The sequence below is a fragment of the Narcine bancroftii genome, chromosome 1 (assembly GCF_036971445.1).
Source record: "Narcine bancroftii isolate sNarBan1 chromosome 1, sNarBan1.hap1, whole genome shotgun sequence".
Classification (NCBI taxonomy): domain Eukaryota; kingdom Metazoa; phylum Chordata; class Chondrichthyes; order Torpediniformes; family Narcinidae; genus Narcine; species Narcine bancroftii.
In genome coordinates, this window is record NC_091469.1 from 454369026 (window position 1) to 454388533 (window position 19508).

The 19508-nt window shown below is 38.7% G+C and overlaps 1 protein-coding gene and 1 long non-coding RNA gene across 2 annotated transcripts in view; one reads left to right on the forward strand and one right to left on the reverse strand.

Moving 5' to 3' along the window:
* Positions 1-5787, forward strand: LOC138751802 (uncharacterized). Its single transcript, XR_011350197.1, has 3 exons — positions 1-797; positions 1203-1266; positions 2451-5787. It is a non-coding gene; the product is annotated as an uncharacterized lncRNA (long non-coding RNA).
* The window catches only part of msrb2 (methionine sulfoxide reductase B2), a 24819-nt gene continuing 10563 nt past the window's right edge, over positions 5253-19508 (reverse strand). The window contains exons 3-5 of the mRNA XM_069914609.1: positions 15063-15139; positions 6824-6971; positions 5253-6081 (exon numbers count right to left, since the gene is read on the reverse strand). Coding sequence (XP_069770710.1) covers positions 5974-6081; positions 6824-6971; positions 15063-15139 — 333 coding nt within the window. The 3' untranslated portion in view covers positions 5253-5973. The remainder of the gene's footprint in view (positions 6082-6823; positions 6972-15062; positions 15140-19508) is intronic.

Genomic DNA, 19508 nt, shown 5'->3' on the forward strand with positions numbered 1-19508 from the left:
CAGACCGTTTTGTGGTGTCCGAGTGGTCAGTCAAGGTTCAAGAGCCACAAGTTTGGGTTCAAGCTGCTTTTTAATGCTGTTACCAAGGTCGAACAGGGAGCCATTAAACACACGGCCGTGTAAACATTTCTGCTGGTGCCTGGAAGCAGCTATGATTGGGCTCCACAGGATGGACGCCGAATGCTGTGCAATTATGATCGGGTTTCTTTCCCAAAGCATGGAATTGACTAAAGAGCTCCGACTAAATCAAATAGTGAAAACATGGAGAAAGAAGCGATGGGCCCTGGAGATACACGATGTTGGAAACGGGAGCCGTTGGAAGAACTGGAAAAAGAATGGTCGGCATTTCGGGTCAAAGGCTTTTTAACACATTTTATTTGGGGGTCGGAGCCCTTCACGAAATCTTGACAATTCTTATTCCCCCACGAATGCTTCTCTGCAGCCGTTTATGGGGGTAATTCCGAACCATTGCAAATTCTCAGAAACTTCATTCTGTCTGTCTCGGAGGTGACCCCCTTCCCCAGAGCAGCGCAGACCCGCGACCCAGGAGCTGCGGCGGAGGGAGAAGGGCTTTTCTGCTGGACTGCGAGCTCCATCTCTGGGGGGGGGGGCTACAGCAACTCGGCGCCCCCAGCGGGAAGGGAAACGTGATCCTCTCGGATAAAGGATCGCAACGCGGCCGCCTCCTTTAGGACGGCATCTCTGCTGCCACAGCCTGGTGCCCAGACTGGGAAAACGCCGGTCAACTTTCCGTGCCCACTCCCGGAATTGACTCGCAGAGGCTCAGCGTCAGGACGGTGAGAGACACACCATGTGCACATGAGTTTAAATTGGCCGTTCCGCCCCTTGAACCTGCTCCGCCGCGCAGAAGGACTGTGGCTGATGCGAAATCCCTCAGCCCCGCTCCTCCTGCCCTCGATTCTACCTCCGCTTTAACTATTACCGTTCAATCCTGATCCCAACCCGTGTCTACACCTGGATTTCCCGGCTGTAACCAGCAACTCGACCGCAAATGAGCGCAGATTGGAGGCTCAGGGCAGATCCGCCTCAGATTGCAGCTTCTCCGGGGGCAGCTAAACGGATGGCAGGGGTTGGGTAAAAACAGCCTCGATAGGATGGTTCTATAATTATGTTTTGCTTGTGTTCGGCTAATAGTTGAAGAAGTGGCCGTGTAACTATTAATTGAACATTTTCTCCCAAAGGCGGGTCCACGGCGCGGTCGTCCATCGATCCCAGTTTCAGGGAGATGCCTCCTGTTTCCTCCGGGTAAGGAACTAGAACGGCGCAGGGACTTGTGCAGGAAGAATTCTGGGGAGTCGTAAAGAATACTCTCTTACTGGAAGAGAGGTACACGGACATAAGAAATAGAAGCAGGAATCTGTCCCCGTCGAGCCTGTTCTGCCATTCACTAAAATCAATGCTAATCTGAATGTGGACTCGGCTCCACCTCCACCCCGTCTCCCACAACCGTTAATATTCCCATACCTCACTGACAAAAGAAAAGGAGGAAAAACCCAACCCCAACCCACCAATTTTCCCTTGCAACCGCTGCAACTTGTGTCTGCCTGTCCCGCATCGGACTTGTCAGCCACAAACGAGCCTGCAGCTGACCCCCTCCATAAATCTTCGTCCACGAAGCCAAGCCAAAGAAAGAATTCAAGATCAATCCATCTCTGCCCTGAATATAATGATGCAGCTTCTGCTGCCTTCTTTGGGAGAGGATTCCACCAATTCACTGCTCTCTGGGAGAAGAAGTACCACCCCATCTTCTCCCCTGAACCTTGAGGTTCTGGTGGAAACAATCTCCCGCCTCTATCTTAGCCATTCTTTTTATAACTGCATATGTTTCACTCATATTCCCCCTTCATCCTTCTAAACTCTAGCCAGAATAGTCTCTCCTCACAAGCTAACCCTCTCACTTTGGGTTCAACCAGAACCTTCCCTGCACCATCTCAAAAGATGGTGCATTCTTCCTCAAGTCAGACCAGAACTGTGCACAATAGACTGAGTCTAAGGTTACATTCAGACTAAGGGCCACAGAAGTAAAGAAAAACATTTGAAAAATTTGGTGAGATAAAAGGAAGCAATAAGACATCTGAAGAATTAAAATGTAAGAATGTTGGGGAAGAATGAGATTGCAAAACCTGGAAGAATATTTCACCAATCTGCCACTAGAGATTCAGTATGAAGACTTAAGTGATAACACTGGACAGTGAAGATATTGCTTCCTGAACACTTTTGGGTATATTTTATGGATTTTGGGCTGCTGATCACAAAAACCACCTTAAAAAATTCCTACCAGGTACTGCTTTTGTAGATATAACCGATTTTTGTGGTTTCCTGTCATATTTTAAGTCTATTTCAAGCATGAAGTACAACATGTCATTGAAAACTCATTTTCTGTATTTTCATTTGGACTTCTTCCCTGCTGATCTTGAACATGGTGAAAGGTTTCATTACCACCAGAGAAATGCAGTATCAGGGCAACTGGAATCCATCAATGCTGCTTGACTATTGTTGGACACTGATATGAGAGGCATCAGATGCTGAGTACAAATGAAAATTAGTGACAAAACATGTTCAGGTCAGTTGAATTAATGCAATGTGTAGCATCATTATGCAATTAAACATGCTAAATTCAATAAAAGTTAATTTAATGTTTCTCCAGCTTCCCACATGGAACAGCAAATCTAAAATTATCTATGTTCAGTTTAAAACTGTCTATCAGGAAGCAAATCTTTTGAAATAAAAAATGTCCTGTGTCATCAATGTAGTCCAGCACTGCACCAGGAAAAGGCTGTTTATCATGTGCCTCCACATCCAATATCCCCACTACCCCTCTCCCCAGCGCCAGGTACCAAATGGTACCTGGTCACAAAATACGAGAAAGAATTAAGTTTAAGGCTGTGTTTTAAAGTAATCATCAAGAATCTGTTCAGGTGTGTTTGATGGCAGGTCACTTGGCAGATCAAGTGAAGGGGCATTCTCTTTTTTCCACTGGAATTAAACCTGTCTTTGGATACAATGGGTATAGGAGGAACACACCGACTTTATGAATATTCCCATCATCTTCTGTTATAACCAGCCTGCCACCTATTTTTTTGAACTAATTTGGTCCCAGTCATTACTCCATCATTCAATCATTGTTTGGTCAGTGAACAAAACTTTGACAGCCCCAGAACTTGTAAGATATTGCCTTGGTTGGGAGCCGAGGTCCTAAGTCCAAGTTCCGAATCTAAAGCATGAATGGATAAATTGATCAATATGTGGTTTGCACAGGTTGTTGTAATTGCCACAAAAAAATCCACCAATTGTTGCTTCCTAATGTGGTTTTTTTTTTAAATCAAGGAAATGGTAAAGTGTAATCCACAATTTCAATATTTTTAACCATCGACCTATTAAGAATAAGATTTATTTTGTTTCCTTGATTGCAACATCTTGGGAATAAATCCAGTGTTTGATCCTTGACTAGTCTTATGTTTTCCATTCCATTCGAGCGGCATGTTTAGCATAGCGGTTAGCGCAACGCTGTTTGACTCCCAACACCTGTAAGGAGTTTGTACATTTTCCTCATGTCTGCATGGATTTTTTCCACCCATCCTTCAAAATTGTATCAGGATGCAAGTTAATTGAATATCATTGGGCTCATGGGCCAAAAGGGCCCATTACTGTGCTGTATATCTAAATTTAAGAGATCAGCAACTCTTGAAAATTACAGCTTTTGATCTTAATGAAAGATTTACCTTTGATTGAACTGAAGATGGTCTAACTCTAAATCCTTACTACCTGCTAATTTCAGTTTAGCATTTTTATGTCTATACAATGGATATTTGTGAAAAAAAGATGGTGGCAGTATTTTTCTCTTATACATTACCTACGGTTTAACAGCTTTCGATAGAAAGTAAATCTTTTATTAGTGCTTTTTTAGACAGCTATGTTGGAAAAATCTGTGAAAATTTTAACATAAATTAACAATTACTCATCTTGTGGTCATTTACACTACACGCCTTAAGTTCCTGTGCGCATTAGTCCTGGTGCTTTTACGTGGAGCAACATGATCTGAGTCAATAACTGGACATCGAATTCATGAGGTGAGTTTTGCAGGGCAATTTAAACTGGAGGCTTCCCTGAAAAGTGGTAGGGGTCCTGCAGGATAAATCACAGTGCAGGAATTGACTAAAAATTCCTGCACTTTCCTTCTTAGACTGCCCATGTAATGGCAAATTTCATTGATTGTGCATTACATGTCTGCAGTCTAAAAACCCAAATTGAATGAAAGGAAACATGCCGCCCGGCTGGAAGGTTGTCTGTGGAGGTCCGCAAGGGATATCTTACACTTCCATCAATGTCCAACCATTGCAGTTAATTCAAACTCATTCCATCCATACATGTGTCTGAACTTATGTGTGAACTTACATCTATTGCAAGTATTAACAATCGAGGAACTTCTTATTCATTACTGTTATGAAACTGAACGATGAGAACCATTGAATATCCACTTCTTTAATGCCACATTGTCACACCTTTAAACACATCTTCCAAAAGATTACACTATCATTCAGGGCACTGGTGTCAGTTGGTAATGCTGTGCTCATAGGGAATACATTCCATGTAAATGAACCACAACTGACACACGAGTCCAAGGAGAGGGGGAAAGAATAGCAGAAGTGGGACACAGGGGCAGGACAGGGCCTGTGGAGTCAAGTTATAATTGACAGTCTTGACAATTTATGTAAAAAAAATTGCATCAAATTCAATATAATACCTTTGCTGAATAGGCAATGGGTGTTCATCTTACTTATTTTGCAGGACAAATGTGACTGCATTGGAGAGATTTATCAGGACAGGAATGTTTTGCCTTTGAAGAGAAATTGGAAAAGTTAGATTTTTTTTGGAATAGAGTAGGGCATTGGAAGATTTAGCCAGATTAAATGGGCCAGTTTCCCGAGACAAAAGGGTCATAAACCAAGGGACATGGACAATAGATGAATTAGAGGGAAGAGGATGACTTTTTTTCACTCAGAGGGTGGAATTGTTTATTGCACTTAAACAATAGGTGTAGATGCATTTGAAAAGATGTGATCTCCGAGGCTACAGAGCTAGTCCTGGAACATGGGGATTGGATTGCTGGTTATTAATGTACAATTTCTCTACAACCTTAAATAACTATTCACAATAGTTCGAGGTCATCACCATTTTAATGCATTAAATGGCATTCTTGAATTCTGGAAATGAAGATCCACAATCAAAACTGATTTCAATTATATACATTTATTCACATTATAAATTGCATAATTATTCTTTAGCATGTGTTGAAGGTTGGGACATCTCTGATGCCCTTGAGAACCAGGCATTCACAGTCATTTAAATTCTTTTGAAAAAATGTTATCTAAGTTGTTTGGCATGATGAATACTGCACAGAAATGTGATTATCTCAGCAAATATAAACAGATGAATTACACCAGCATCTACATGACTTATAAAAGTTGGTAGTTCAGACTGGAAAATTGGATATAAACCATAACAGAAAATAAAGGAAAATCAAAAATTCTAGAAGCTCACATCATTTGAGCAATTCAAAGGAAGGTGCCATTCCACATGGAAATGGGGTTCAGTGAGGGATCACTACTCAAACCATCAAAACTCTCTTTTCAATCTGTGTGTATCTATTATTTTATTTTAAATTGTGAACTTTAAATAATTATTTCCAGAAATAAAGTATCTACTATTAACTCTAATCTCTTACATAAAAATGAAAGGATCTTTGTCTGAACTTTGTGGTATATTTGGGCAACATCGCAGCACAAACGAAATAATTTGCTCTCTATTAAAAACACGATGAACATTTGAGAGAATATACCATACAGATGTCTTACAAAGAAAGCACTATTGGCACCAATTTATATATTACTGAGACCTCGATCTAGTTCAAAGTATTACATTACAAATTGCAGCACTTTATGGTTTTAGAAATCACTGTATTGATTTGGGTTTGAAACTTAAAGCCACACTGTTGATGCAAAATCGATGTCCTGTCGGTTCTGGTCCATCATCAAACACGTGACCCAAGTGTGCATCACACTATATATTGAAAGTAAAATAGTTTATTGTACACTTTACATCATTAAAAAAATACCTAGTTTCATACTTAAAAATCAGGATATTTAAACTTTTGTCAGGTCTTATCCAGTTTAAACACACATAGAGAGGATTTAGGAACAAAATCCATGCCCATTCTTTGTGCAGTGACCTGAGCTGATTCAGCAAACATTCAGAATTACATATATATTGCCATAAATATTGCATTTAGCTAAATTCTAAGAACATTCTGTACTTTCAAAAGATAATACTGCAACCTTGACCATTTTATATTTTTAATCAAATGAACACAGGCTGCTTGAAACATCTTGAAACAAAATACACAAATAAAACTACAGAATGTCTCATTTTTACAATGTGTCATGGGTATATGAACAGGCTTGTGGAGATGGTTGAGGCAGATACTATTACAATGTTAAGAAAAAGAATTGGATGGATACATGTATAGGATAATGGGGATATAAGCCAAACACAGGCAGGTATGACTAGTGTGGGCAAGACATTTTGGTCAGAGTGAGCACATTGAACCGAAGGGATAGTCTCCCTGCTATATGACCTGATAACACATTTTTACTTAAACAATTTTCTTCTCAGCATCAGCTCACAGTAATTAACCCTTGGTTCCATTTTATGGAAATGGTTGCTCCTGTTGATTTATATGGACAGAACATTTAGCATTTTAGCTAGGGTTTGGCAAGATTTAATTCAGATTATTTATAACTACCTTTTTGCAAATAACTTCCGTTCCAGTTGACCCCATGGAGTTGTCTGGACGCCGCAGTGCATTCGTATTGGATTCATCATTATTCACTGTGCCATGGATTTGCCAGAAAGAAGGCCAACCAGTGCCAGAATCATACTTGGTTTCAGAGCTATTGTTAATCAACAACTTAATTAGCACAAATGCAGTGTAAATAAAGCAATTTTTTTTTTTTTGCAAATTTCATCCAAGCATAAAACTACTGGAAAAATCAGTACCAAATATGCCTGAAATTAATCAAACATAACCTTTGTGTTAAATAGTGCGTGGCAACATAATACAAAATAAAAAAAAATCTGCAGATACTAGAAATTTAAAATAAAAACACAAAACGCTGAAAAATATCAGTACTTACTGCTTTTCTGGAATTATTTTAGTTTGTTCGTTTGTGGGATTATGTTGCTATTGTTACTGGAGATAGGATTCTAAACTCTAAACTACAAATCAATAAGAATGCAATCTAAATTTGCACCATTAGTTTATGAATTTGATCAAAGTTTTAAAAGTTTAAAGCACACCCTGATGCCTGTTAGAATATCTATGGAACTGTTCAATTATCATTTAAACCCTGCTGATTAATAATATCCTTTGTTGAAAGTTCCCATCCTTAATGAAATTACACTAACTCCAGCCCAGTGTTAATATTATTGACCTAAAATGTTACTTAGTTGCATTTAAATGGCAATCCAACAGTTCCCTAGTTGCCTATCACCATCCTTTTAAGACCATCAACCACACATTTATGCAAACCTTATATTTTAGAAAAAAATAAATTTAGACATAGAGCCAGTACAAGCCATGGAGAAAACGTACATGCTCCTTTCAATAGTGCAGGATTCAAACCCAAGTCCGGTCCCATTCTCTGGCGTTGTGCTAACCGCTATGTCAACCGTGCCACTCATATTAAACTTAAAAATTTTTAAACATTCAAAAGTAATTAGACACACAGCACGGTAACAGGCCATTTCAGCCCACAAGTCTGTGCTGCCCAATTAACCTACACCCCAGTACATTTCGAACAGAGGAAGGAAACCAGAACCCCTGGGGAAAAACCATGCAGACATGGGGAGAACATACAAATTCTTTATATTAAACTTATTTTATTTTCACTGCACTCTTAGCAATTCTACCATGTGCAAATGCCATACAGATAGCACCAGAGTCCAAGATTAGCACCAGCTTCATGTGTAATAATACATGATCTATATCAGATATTTGTGCAATTTTATGGCACAAAAGAAAGCTTTTGAGGCCTTGTACCTGCCAGGAATTTTGGGGTAAACAATCCTTCTAACTAAAACTTCATTCTCTTTATTTATAATGTCAATTAAAAAAAAATATTTATTCATTCATGATCTAGATTAGCAGTTTTGCCTCCAAAATGGCTTCCATTACAACAGTCATCTGTTAGCTAGCTGCATAAATAAATTTCAGCTTCTTTTGGCATAGGTTTTACAGTTATTCCACTGGCTACTAATTTAATTGTTTTTAAATATGAGTTAGAGAGACACAGTGGGTCAGGTAGCATTCGGTGAGAGCTTTTTTGGGTCTGGACCCTGAATCAGGATTAGTCTTGATAGATAGATGATAGATATTCTGTCTGGGCACTCTCCTATTGGATGGCATTAACATCGACTTCTCCAGTTTCTGTTAGGACACTTCCTTGTCTCCTGTTCTTTCCCATTCCTTTCCTTTCCTCCATCTCCCCACACCCTTCCCTCTCCATTTAGAGAGCCATCCTCTCAGCTTTTTTCTCTTCTGCCATCCCATCAATATCCTCCTATTACCTCCTGCCTGTGGGCCTGTACTTCTCCCTCCTTCCCCTTCCCCTACCATTTTATTCAGGTGCCTGTCTGCATTTTGCTCATACCTTGATAAAGGGCTCTGGCCTGAAACGCTGATTACTATTTTTACCACATAAAGAATGCTACATATCTTGCTGAGTTTCCCCAGCATTTTTAATGTAATTTACAACCTGAGGCATTGACTGTCCATTGCCTCACCACTTGAGCCCCACCAGCTCCTCTCTGCTTTCTCAGAATGACAACATCTGCAGTTCCTGTGTTTCTCCTATTTTAGCAATTGTTTTAAATGTAATTTGTTTTTTAATTGAGACATACAGCCCAGTAACACCTCTGCTACTAAATTACACCCAATTGACCTACAACCCCAGTACGATTGTGAAGGCTGGGAGGAAACTGGTGCATCCAGAGGAAACCCAAGCAGACATGGGGAGAATGTATAAACTTACAGACAGTGTCGGATTCAAACCCATGGCGCTGGCGCTGTAACATTGCGCTAACTACTACATTAACCATGGCACCCTTTTGTTCCAGGATTTTTAACAACCACAAACAGAAGCATATTGACTAAAGATGGAAAGTAGTCTCTAACTTTCAAAGTGATGCTACTCCCTTTCAAGGGATTTTAACTCCACCCTTTTATTCACAGTTGACATAGCAGTAAGCGCAACGCCTTTACAGCGCCAGTGATTGGGACCAGGGTTCAGGAGTTTTTATGTTCTCCCTGTATCTGCCTGGGTTTTCCCCAGATGCTCCGGTTTGCTTTCACCATCCAAAATGTACCGGCGGGGATGGTGGGGAGGGGGTGTAGGTTAATTGGGTGTAAATTGAGTGGCATAGCCCCTTTCACATCGCCAACCCTCCAAAGAAATGGGTAAACCTACAGGGCATGCAGTACCCGGTAAGCCAATCACACTGGATCATGATTTATCTGTATCTCTTGAATCTAAGGGGGGCCCCCACCTCCAACGGTGATTTACAAGTGATGTGTTGCAGGGCAGTGAAATTATAGTGGGAATAAAGCACATATGCACTCAATGTAGAAAAGACCATGGGAAAGTCAACTGCAATGGGCTTCAGACTGTTCAAACTTAGAACAAACCCACAGACCAGCATGTCATTACTCCCTAAACAATAGAGAATAACAAAAATTTACATAGCATTACATTTTATTAGGTATTGTAAAGATTTAGAGCACAGGAACACACCGACAGCTCCACCGCCACCCTGTAAAATATTACTGTGCAGTTATATTTCACAGGGCAGTCAGTGGAGTTGTCAACATGTACCTGTACCATCTCAAGATTACTTATAATACTGCCAAACTGACACAGGCGCTAACATCACAAATGGTACCTGATAGAGCTGGTTGAGTATTCACACCACCACAGAGTGATTGAGTTGGCCGGGCTCTGATACCACCCCTCCAACAAGAGTCAGAGCCTGGTTGATCTTTACTCACCCTGCCCGGTTGGAACCTTTCACACCGCCAAATTACCCACTACAGACCCGCTAAATTGGCCTGTTCAACCCACTTTAATTGGCAGGTGTGAGGGGCTGTCAGTCTTGAAGCAATCTAGTGAAAGGAAACCAAAGCAAAATCCAGAACGAAAGGTTTCGGCAGCTACAGGCATGGCCAAACAGAATTAGCTTGTACATTTTCCTGAGTGCTATTTTTAACTCAGATCACCAGCACTTGATAGGTCCTAAAATAGCTCAGAGGAATGCACATTAAGATTTGTGAATTTTGCCCATCTTTGTACAAATAGGAATGTGAAGCGTCTGTGCATCTCCCTATAACAAAATTCTCCCTCTGACTACCAATCTCCATGACTCTCATTTCTCTATAATTTTGACTTATCTTGGAGATTTCCTCTTCATCCTCTCCTATGTAGTTTGATTGTATTAATACCCTCAATACATCTTTCCATTCAACAACTGCACTTCCACGTTCACCTGGTTTGTATTCACTTCCCTCATCTCAGCAACAAAGCTATTGGAAGATGCAAGAACAGATGTTCAAGAAAATCCTAAAATCTGTGGTCCAAATACCAAAACTAAACACGTGTTTCCTTTGTAAGGCATTCAGAAGTTGCTTGATTTATCTTTGGATTTTGAGGGATTTTCCAGAGGGTCTGCAGAGCATGGTCCATAAATAAAAAAGTGACTGAAACCAGAGATAACAAAAAAAGAGTGGGGATCACAATCCAATGTCAGTGATACACTCACACACAATTCTGAGGCCCCACATCCGGAGTAGCTGGTTCAACAAAGTCCTGTTGACTTTCAAGTTTACTTACATTTGTTTGAAACTACTTTAAGTTAAATGAAACAAGCTACCGATAGGAATGACTCATACTGTTAAACTGTAAACATCCTTCAATTCCCTTTAGAACCAAATCTGTAAAAGGGAATTGACCTACAACCCTGGTACGTTCTGGCAGAGAGATGTCAAAAATCATGGGAGGCCAAACATCTCTAAAAAAAATATTCAGACTTTGTCAGCTATACTGGATTTCAGTTTGCAACCTAACCCATTGACGCCACTTTTTGGAATAGTTCCAGAAGTGGGACGAGTTCCCACTTCCACATATCAGGTTGTAGCCTTTTAAATAAGATAGCTCTTCTAACCAACGATATAGAAATGGAAAGATTCTAATCTACCTACTTTGACTCAATGGTTCTCTTAAATTAGGTCATGTTTAAGTTTAGAGAAAGTTAGGAATCGTATATTTAATACATCTGTTAATTCTGAGGAGATTTGGTGACTTTTATAGATTACTTCCACATGACTTAGTATAAGTATTTTCCCTTCAGACTATATTTTATTTCCTTCCTCTTTGTTGGTGAAGACCGAATGATTAATTTTTTTTCCAATCTTTTTTATTGTTTTTTTATATAAGAAATACAGTACCTGTACAATGAAGAAAAGAGAATGAAACTGAAAATACAACATCACATGCATTTTTCAAACAATATAAACTCGGTCCCCCCTTCACTGCACTGGATGAAGACGAGAGAGAGAGAGAGAGAGAAGAGAGAGAGATAAATAAAATCAGTATCTGAGCAGCTTATCCTGAGGGTTACATGTATTTTGTAGCTTTTGATTTGTACCGTGAATCACAAAACAAAGGTAAGACTATCTCATCTGGAAGAGTACATCTAAATCACATTAAAAACATTTACATCAAATGAAAATAAGACTATGCTATGCATCTTCAAATTTCACTAATAAATCAAATACATATCTAATTTTTTTTTCTAAACTTAAACAGGACAAAATATGAGAACCATTGAAATATTGTTGGTCTAGAGCACACATGTCAAACTCTGGCCCGCGGGCCAAGATATAATTATATTTGGCCCGCAAGATCATTTCAAAAATGTATTAGAGGTGGCCCGCCCTGCAGCGAGAGCCGATGCTGTTTTTTGGTAATGTCACCCCCACCATCCTCCCCCTTCATTGCACATCCTTCCCCATTGTAACACGAGAAATTGTAACACGAGAAGTCTGTCGATGTCATCAGCCGGCAAGCCAGTTGGAAGGCTCCCCGCACAACCAGTCACTTCTCCCACCTGTCGAGCGGTGCGGCGGATTGGCGAGCGCCTGTGATTTCCTGTCGGCGCGACGGACATGGCAGGCTGCGCACGGCCCCCGGGCAGCGCGAGCCCCGCGCGACTGGCACCGGATGGCCCTTCCACAGCGCGAGCGCACTTCTCCCGGTCACCACGGCCTTCAGCGCTTGCACCCGCGCAGACCCCAGGGACGGCTGGTTCGGCCCTGCACGTGAAGAGAGAGATGGTGGCTGTCCGCAAAGGCTGATCGGCAGCGCGCTGGGCCTGAGTGGGTGGGTAAGCAGGGGTGGGCAGAGGGTGTAGGTGAGGAGTAATGGGCAGGGGAAGTTATGGTGGTGCGAGGGGCAGTTAGAGGGAGGGATGAGTAGAAGGAGGGGTGGATAGGGAAGAGGTAAAAGGGGAGGGGCAGGGCGAGTAGGGGAGGGGTGATTAGAGGGTGAGAGACGGGTAGAGGGAGGAACAGGTTGAGGGGAGAGGCAGTAGAGGGGCATATATAGGATGGGGTGGGTAGAGGCAGAGCGAGTGGAGTGAGGGGTGAGTAGAGCTTGGGTAAAGGACTGGTCAGGTAGAGGGATGGTGGGTCGAGGGTGAATAGAGGCCTAGAGCCTGAGGAGTGAGCAGGAAATGCTGAGTCCTGATGCAGGCCAAAATGGACACAGTCTGTGAATGCTGACTACATCTCCACAGGGACCAAATAGGTTTCCCTCAGGTCAAGCAAAGGGTGAACTTGAGCTATCTACTCCTGACCTGTAACATTATCCTCCTAAAGTTATATCCTAAAGTTTAACATTACATATGTTGAAAGAAGAGAAAACATGTTGTTGAAAATTTTCAATAAATATTTAGTTCGGCCCTCGACTTAGTCCAAGTTTTTAATTTCGGCCCTCCGTGAATTTGAGTTTGACACCCCTGGTCTAGAGTCTTTCCATTTGAATAAGATGGCTCTTCTCACCAACAATGTAGAGAAGGCCACAACCTGTCGCGCAGGTGCAGAAAACCCTCTTTGTCTGGTTCAATAACCCCAAAAAGAGCAGTTATTGGATTGGGTTGTAACTCCACCTGAAATACAGTTGAAAAGATATTAAAAATTTCTTTTCAATAGATTTCTAAGGATAGACAAGACCAATACATGTATCAATGCAGCAATATCAGATTTGCATCTGTCACAATTAAGGTTAATATTAGAAAAGATACAAGCCAGCTCCTCTTTGGACACTTGAACATGATACACCACTTTGAAAAGGATTAATGAATATTGGTACATATTGAAGATGTATACACTTTAAGAATCTTATCCCATTGATCCTCCAATAAGGGACTTGCAAGTTCCAATTCCCAAGATTTTTTAATCTTATGAAGAACTGGATGTAATTTCAATAATCTATTATATATAATTTGAATTAATCCTTTCTGAGAAGGATTCAATTGAAAAATATTATCAATTATATCTGATGGATATGCAAATGGAAATTTGCATAATATGGTATTTAAGAAATTTCTAATCTGTAAATATCATAAAAATTGAATATTTAGGAAGTCATATTCACTTGCCAGCTGTTCAGAAGACATGAAACAACCTTCCTTAAATAAATTTGCAAAAGATATTTTCCACATAGAGAAGGATTGATCAATTATTGATGGACGAAAAAAATAATTATGAGAGATAGCTCTAGATAAAACAAAGTTTTTTTAAATTAAAAAAATTCAGATGATTAATTTTTATTAATAAATTCTCAGGATAGGCTGCCAAGTTTTTTTTTAAAAAAGATTAGGTGGAGTTTTGTATGTATTTTTTTGAAAATTTCAGTTTGAGGAGATGAGAGCATATTCGTTAATTGTGGTGTCATGCAATATGTTATATGATGTCATATAATTATATTTTTTTCTCCTTTTGATTATGTTTTCATGTTCTCCTCATGTATTGTTTAATCTATATTTTGATTAATACAACATCGAAAAAAGAAAGAAAAAAATAATTTTGATTAATTTTGAGAGTCTTGAATCATGAATTTTTGATCACTTTTGAAAATTGCATTCTAAGATTCTCTTCATCTTGGTGCAACAACAATGATCATTTGTTATTGCCAGAGCAATCTGGGAAACTAGGCTGCATAACCCAGAATTATGGACAGTACAACTCAGATTATCCAAAATGGTCCAGACTGGGCCTATAATCGGATAAACGTTTTCGGAAAACTGGTCATTTAAAAAAAAACAGCCCAGTATCAACAGTAAATCACTATAAACAGTGTTTAAACAAGAGAAGGCTTTTTAACCATTAAAATAATTCAAAAATGCTTGCCGCCGCTGATCACCAATACCTCCCCATCGAGGACCACGCTGCCACCAGCAGCCTGATGTTCCCAATCAGTTAGCTCTGAAAATATTTCGGACATCCTCATTTATCCAAATTTTAAAAATTTTTTCAGATAATGAGGATTTTGAAGAAACTGATTTCAGATAAATCAGAGTTCAGTACTTGTACGTCACACGGACTGTCTTAATCCTGTTCATAGATCTGGAAGTTTGGCAGGGCTCTTCTTATCATTATTGCTTAATTAAACCCTAACTTGAAGCATTGTTAATATTCATAGACTGAAGTATAACCATGGCTGCTGGAACATTGTACTTGACCCATGAGACACTGATATCGACTCAAGTTGCTCAAGGACAGAACTCTGGCTTACTTCACAGCTATTCACATTTTCCAGTTTCAAAGAGTAATTTCAGGTACACAAACTAACTGGCCATTTTAAACAGTCGGATATGCTGTCAGTTGGTGATATCTTTGTTGATGCAAGATTTTGTTTGGTCTAGTGTCTAACCTGAATAATACAGCATCGCAGCATACACAATGGTACATGCCTGGCTCGGTGTTATTCAAGTGGATTCCACTGAAAGGCTGTAAGATAACAAAAGACATCTAAGAATGTTAAAAGTCACCATGTTAAAAATACAATTCAAAATTACAGTTTAGGTCAGCCAATTGTCAGTTATGTACACTGTTTCTAAGGCTCCCAAGCTCAGTAAACTACATATAGATAACCACTCTCCATTAAAACACAATTCACCTGTCCAATTCCAGATGGAAGAGTAAAGCACAAGTGTGGGTACAGCAGTGCTTGAAAATAATCAACTGGAAATGCAAGTTCAAGTCAAGTTCAAATTTATTTTCAGAGTATGTACATGACATCACATACAACCCCACAATTCTTTTTCCTGCAGGCCAGGCAGAACTTCCTGCTGTGGGTGATCTGGATTATTTAACCCCAACATTTAGTCGCAGCCTATTTCCCAAGCTTCATTCAGTGTGGATTTGGTCAACGACAGGGTATTCTGGAATACTGGAATCCATCACAGTGCCACAGAGAAACTTTGCTTATTCCCTTCCTCTCCCCTGGCAAGAGTCACTGGTTGAGAAAAAGACATATGACAAATGTGAGTGTGAACGGGGACCCTTGGGTGGATCACTTTCATGGGACCAAGAGCCTGCCAAGAATGGTTGAAAATAGTTCAGTTGTGTTAGCTTTTAAAGGCAAGTAATCTGCTACTGATCAACTCACTTCCTGGATTATTGCAACATGATTATAAAATTGGAAAATGCATGTCACTGAAGCCTTTGTGACAGCAGATGAAGAATCTCAAGATGGGGGGGGGGGGGGGGGGGAGGGGGAGGTTGGTGGATGGATCAAAACAAAACAGATCAGGGTATTAAAGATGTATGAGTGAAAGACATTAACCATGCCCCGCAGAGCACAATGTCAGAGGACCTTTAACAGTTGTTACAGTTCCAGGTTAATGATAGAATATATACCAAAAACTGGACTGAGGAGGAAGTGAAACTACACATAAAGTATTAATAAACAGCACAAATAATGCCCATCCCTAGCATCCATGATCATGAAATATGAGGAGGTTAAGCAACTGAAAGGAAACTCCAGTTAAAAATAGAGGTGTCTCTAAATCAAACTGCAAGTCATTGCCATTTATAAATTAATACCAACAACACTGGCATGCTGAATGATAAATAATTAAAAGACATTTCATTGTCCTTAATTTATGGAATTTAGGCACATTGCTTTACACAATATCAATTTAGATTTCGTCCAGCGTAAATTGGGTCTGTCAGGATAACAGGAAACTTTGATGAAACAATGTATGAATCCATTTTTTTCTGATCCTGGCATGCTTGAAACAATCTTGATTCTGATTTCAGTTTTCCCTTGACTACAATGGTAAAGTGTCACTAATTGAGACTTCTAGCTACATGAAGTTATGTCTTGATAATTCTGCTGCATTTCATTCTTTTTTTAAATATGTTTTTATTTTTCACACTATGAACCATATCAACCAAAATATGTACAAACGTTTCTCATTAAATTTACGCAGTGATCTTTTCTCCCCTTTTTTTCCCCCTTTCTCTCCCTCCCCTCTACCCACCCCCTCAAAAGCCCATAAATATTCAACATATATAATACAATAAAACCATAAAACAATATTTTCATACAAAGGAAAATAAACAAGAAAAATGCATCACTGAATATAGTCGTTTTGTCTTCTTATCATTTTCATTTTAGGGGATGAAGGTCGTAGGCAAGCTCTCTCTGATATGTTCCATGTATGGTTCCCAAATTTGTTCAAACATTGTGACTTTATTTTTTTAAATTATATGTTTTTTTTTTCCAATGGAATACATTTATTCTTTCCATGTACCATTGCTGTATTCTCATGCTTTCTTCCATTTTTAAAGTTGACATTATACATTTTTTTTGCTATCGCTAAGGCTATCTTAATGAATTTTTTTTTGCACTTTATCCAATTTGAGGCCTAATTCTTTACTTCTTATGTTACTTAAAAGAAATATCTCTGGTTTTTTTGGTATGTTATTTTTTTGTAATTTTATTTAGCATCTGATTTAATTCTTCCCAAAACATATTTACTTTCGTACATGCCCAAGTTGCATTTAATGTTGTTGCCATTTCCTTCTTATAACGAAAACATCTATCCGATGATGTTGAATTTCATTCTTTTAACTTTTGGGGTGTGATATATACCCTGTGTAACCAATTATACTGTATCATGCATAACCTTGTGTTTATTGTATTCTTCATAGTTCCAGAACATAACTTTTAACCATACTTCATTTTTTATCTTTATGTTTAGATCCTTTTCCCACTTCTGCTTAGGTTTATAGTTTATTTCATTTTCCTTATCTTGTAGCTTAATATACATGTTGATTATAAATCTTTTGATTATCATTGTGTCTGTAGTTACATATTCAAAGCTGCTTCCTTCAGGTAATCTCAAGCTGTTTCCCAATTTATCCTTTAAATAAGCTTTCAATTGATGATATGCAAACATTGTACTAAGAGTTATTCCATATTTGTACTTCAACTGTTCAAATGTTGATAAATTATTTCCCAAAAAACAATTTTCTATTCTTTTCTCTCCCATTCTCTAAAGGAAAGGTTGCCTATTGTAAAAGGGATTAGCGGATTTTGCGTCAGTAGTAATTTTGGTATTTGATCATTCGTTTTTTTCCTTTCTAAATGGATCTTCTTCCATGTATTAAATAAATGATGCAGTACTGGTGAGTTTTTATATTGCATCAGCTTTTCATCCCACTTAAAAAGTATATGTTCCGGTACCTTTTCCCCTATTTTATCTAGTTTTATCTTAGTCCAGTCTGGATTTTTCTTTGTCTGGTAAAAATCTGATAAATACCTTAATTGTGCAGCTCTATAATAATTTCTAAAATTTGGTAACTGTAAACCAACTTGATTATACCTCTGCTAATTTATCTAACACTACTCTTGGATTCCTTCCTTTCCACAAGAATTTCCTTATTATTCTCTTTAGTTCCTTAAAGAATTTTTCTGTTAAGGGAATTGGTAACGTTTGAAATAAGTATTGTATCCTTGGGAACACATTCATTTTAATGCAGTTCACCCTCCCTATCAACGTTAATGGTCATTCTTTCCAATGTTCTAAGTCTTCCTGCAATTTCTTTATTAGTGGCTGATAATTTAGTTTGTACGTGGCTTAAGTTATTATCTAACCTGATCCCTAGGTATCGGATTGCTTGTGCTTACCATTTAAATGGTGATTCTTTTTTAAATTCTGTATAGTCTGCGTTACTCATTGGCATCACTTCACTTTTATTTGCGTTGATCTTGTACCCCAATATTTCTCCATATTTCTTCAATTTCTTATGTAATTCTTTTACTGATACCTCTGGTTCTGTTAGGTATAATATGATGTCATCTGTAAATAAGCTGATTTTACCAACAGCCACTGTTGGTTTCTTATTTCCTTGAATACGTGGATTAGATTAATAAGTTTGCACACATTGTCCGCTGTTTGTCTTTTCTTAATAAATCCAGTTTGATCTTGTTTTACTAATTTAGGTACACAATCGGCCAATTTAGGTACACAATCGGCCAATCTATTTGCTAATAATTTTGCTATCATCTTAGTTAAGTAGAGATATTGGTCTATTTGATGCTGGTGTTAATAGATCCTTCCCCATCTTTGGTATACCTGTAATTATTGCTGTCTTACATGAATCTGTCAAGTTTTGTGTTTCTTCTGTCTGGTTCATTACTTCCAGGAGAGGAGGAATTAATAACTCTTTAAATGTTTTATAAAATTCTATTGGAAATCCATCCTCTCCTGGTGATTTATGTGGCAGCTTTTTTAATAAACTTCCTCCATTTCAAATGGTTTTATTAGTTTGTTTTGTTCCTCTTCTTGCAATTTCGGCAGTTCAATTTTAGCCAAAAATTCCTCTATTTTATCATCTTTCCCCTCGTTCTCAGTTTGATACAATTGTTCATAAAATTCCTTAAAATTTTCATTAATCTCTGTTGGATTATATGCAATTTGTTTGTCCTTTTTCCTTGATGCCAGTATCATTCTTTTAGCTTGTTCTGTTTTAAGTTGCCAGGCTAATATTTTATGTGTTTTTTTTCCTCCCAGTTCATAATACTTTTGCTTTGTTTTCATTATGTTCTTCTCCACCTTGTACATTTGTAATATTTCATATTTTTATTTTTATGTTCGCCAATTCTCTCCTTTTCATTATATCATCCCTTTTTACTAATTCCTTTTCTGTACTTACCATCTCCCTTTCCAACTGCTCTATTTCCCGATTGTAATCCTTCTACATCTTAGCTCTCTCTCTTTTTTCCCCTCTTACTCCTTTCCTTCCCTTCTCTTTTCCCTCTTTAGTTCTTTACATATACATTGTTTTTACATCTTTATATATACTT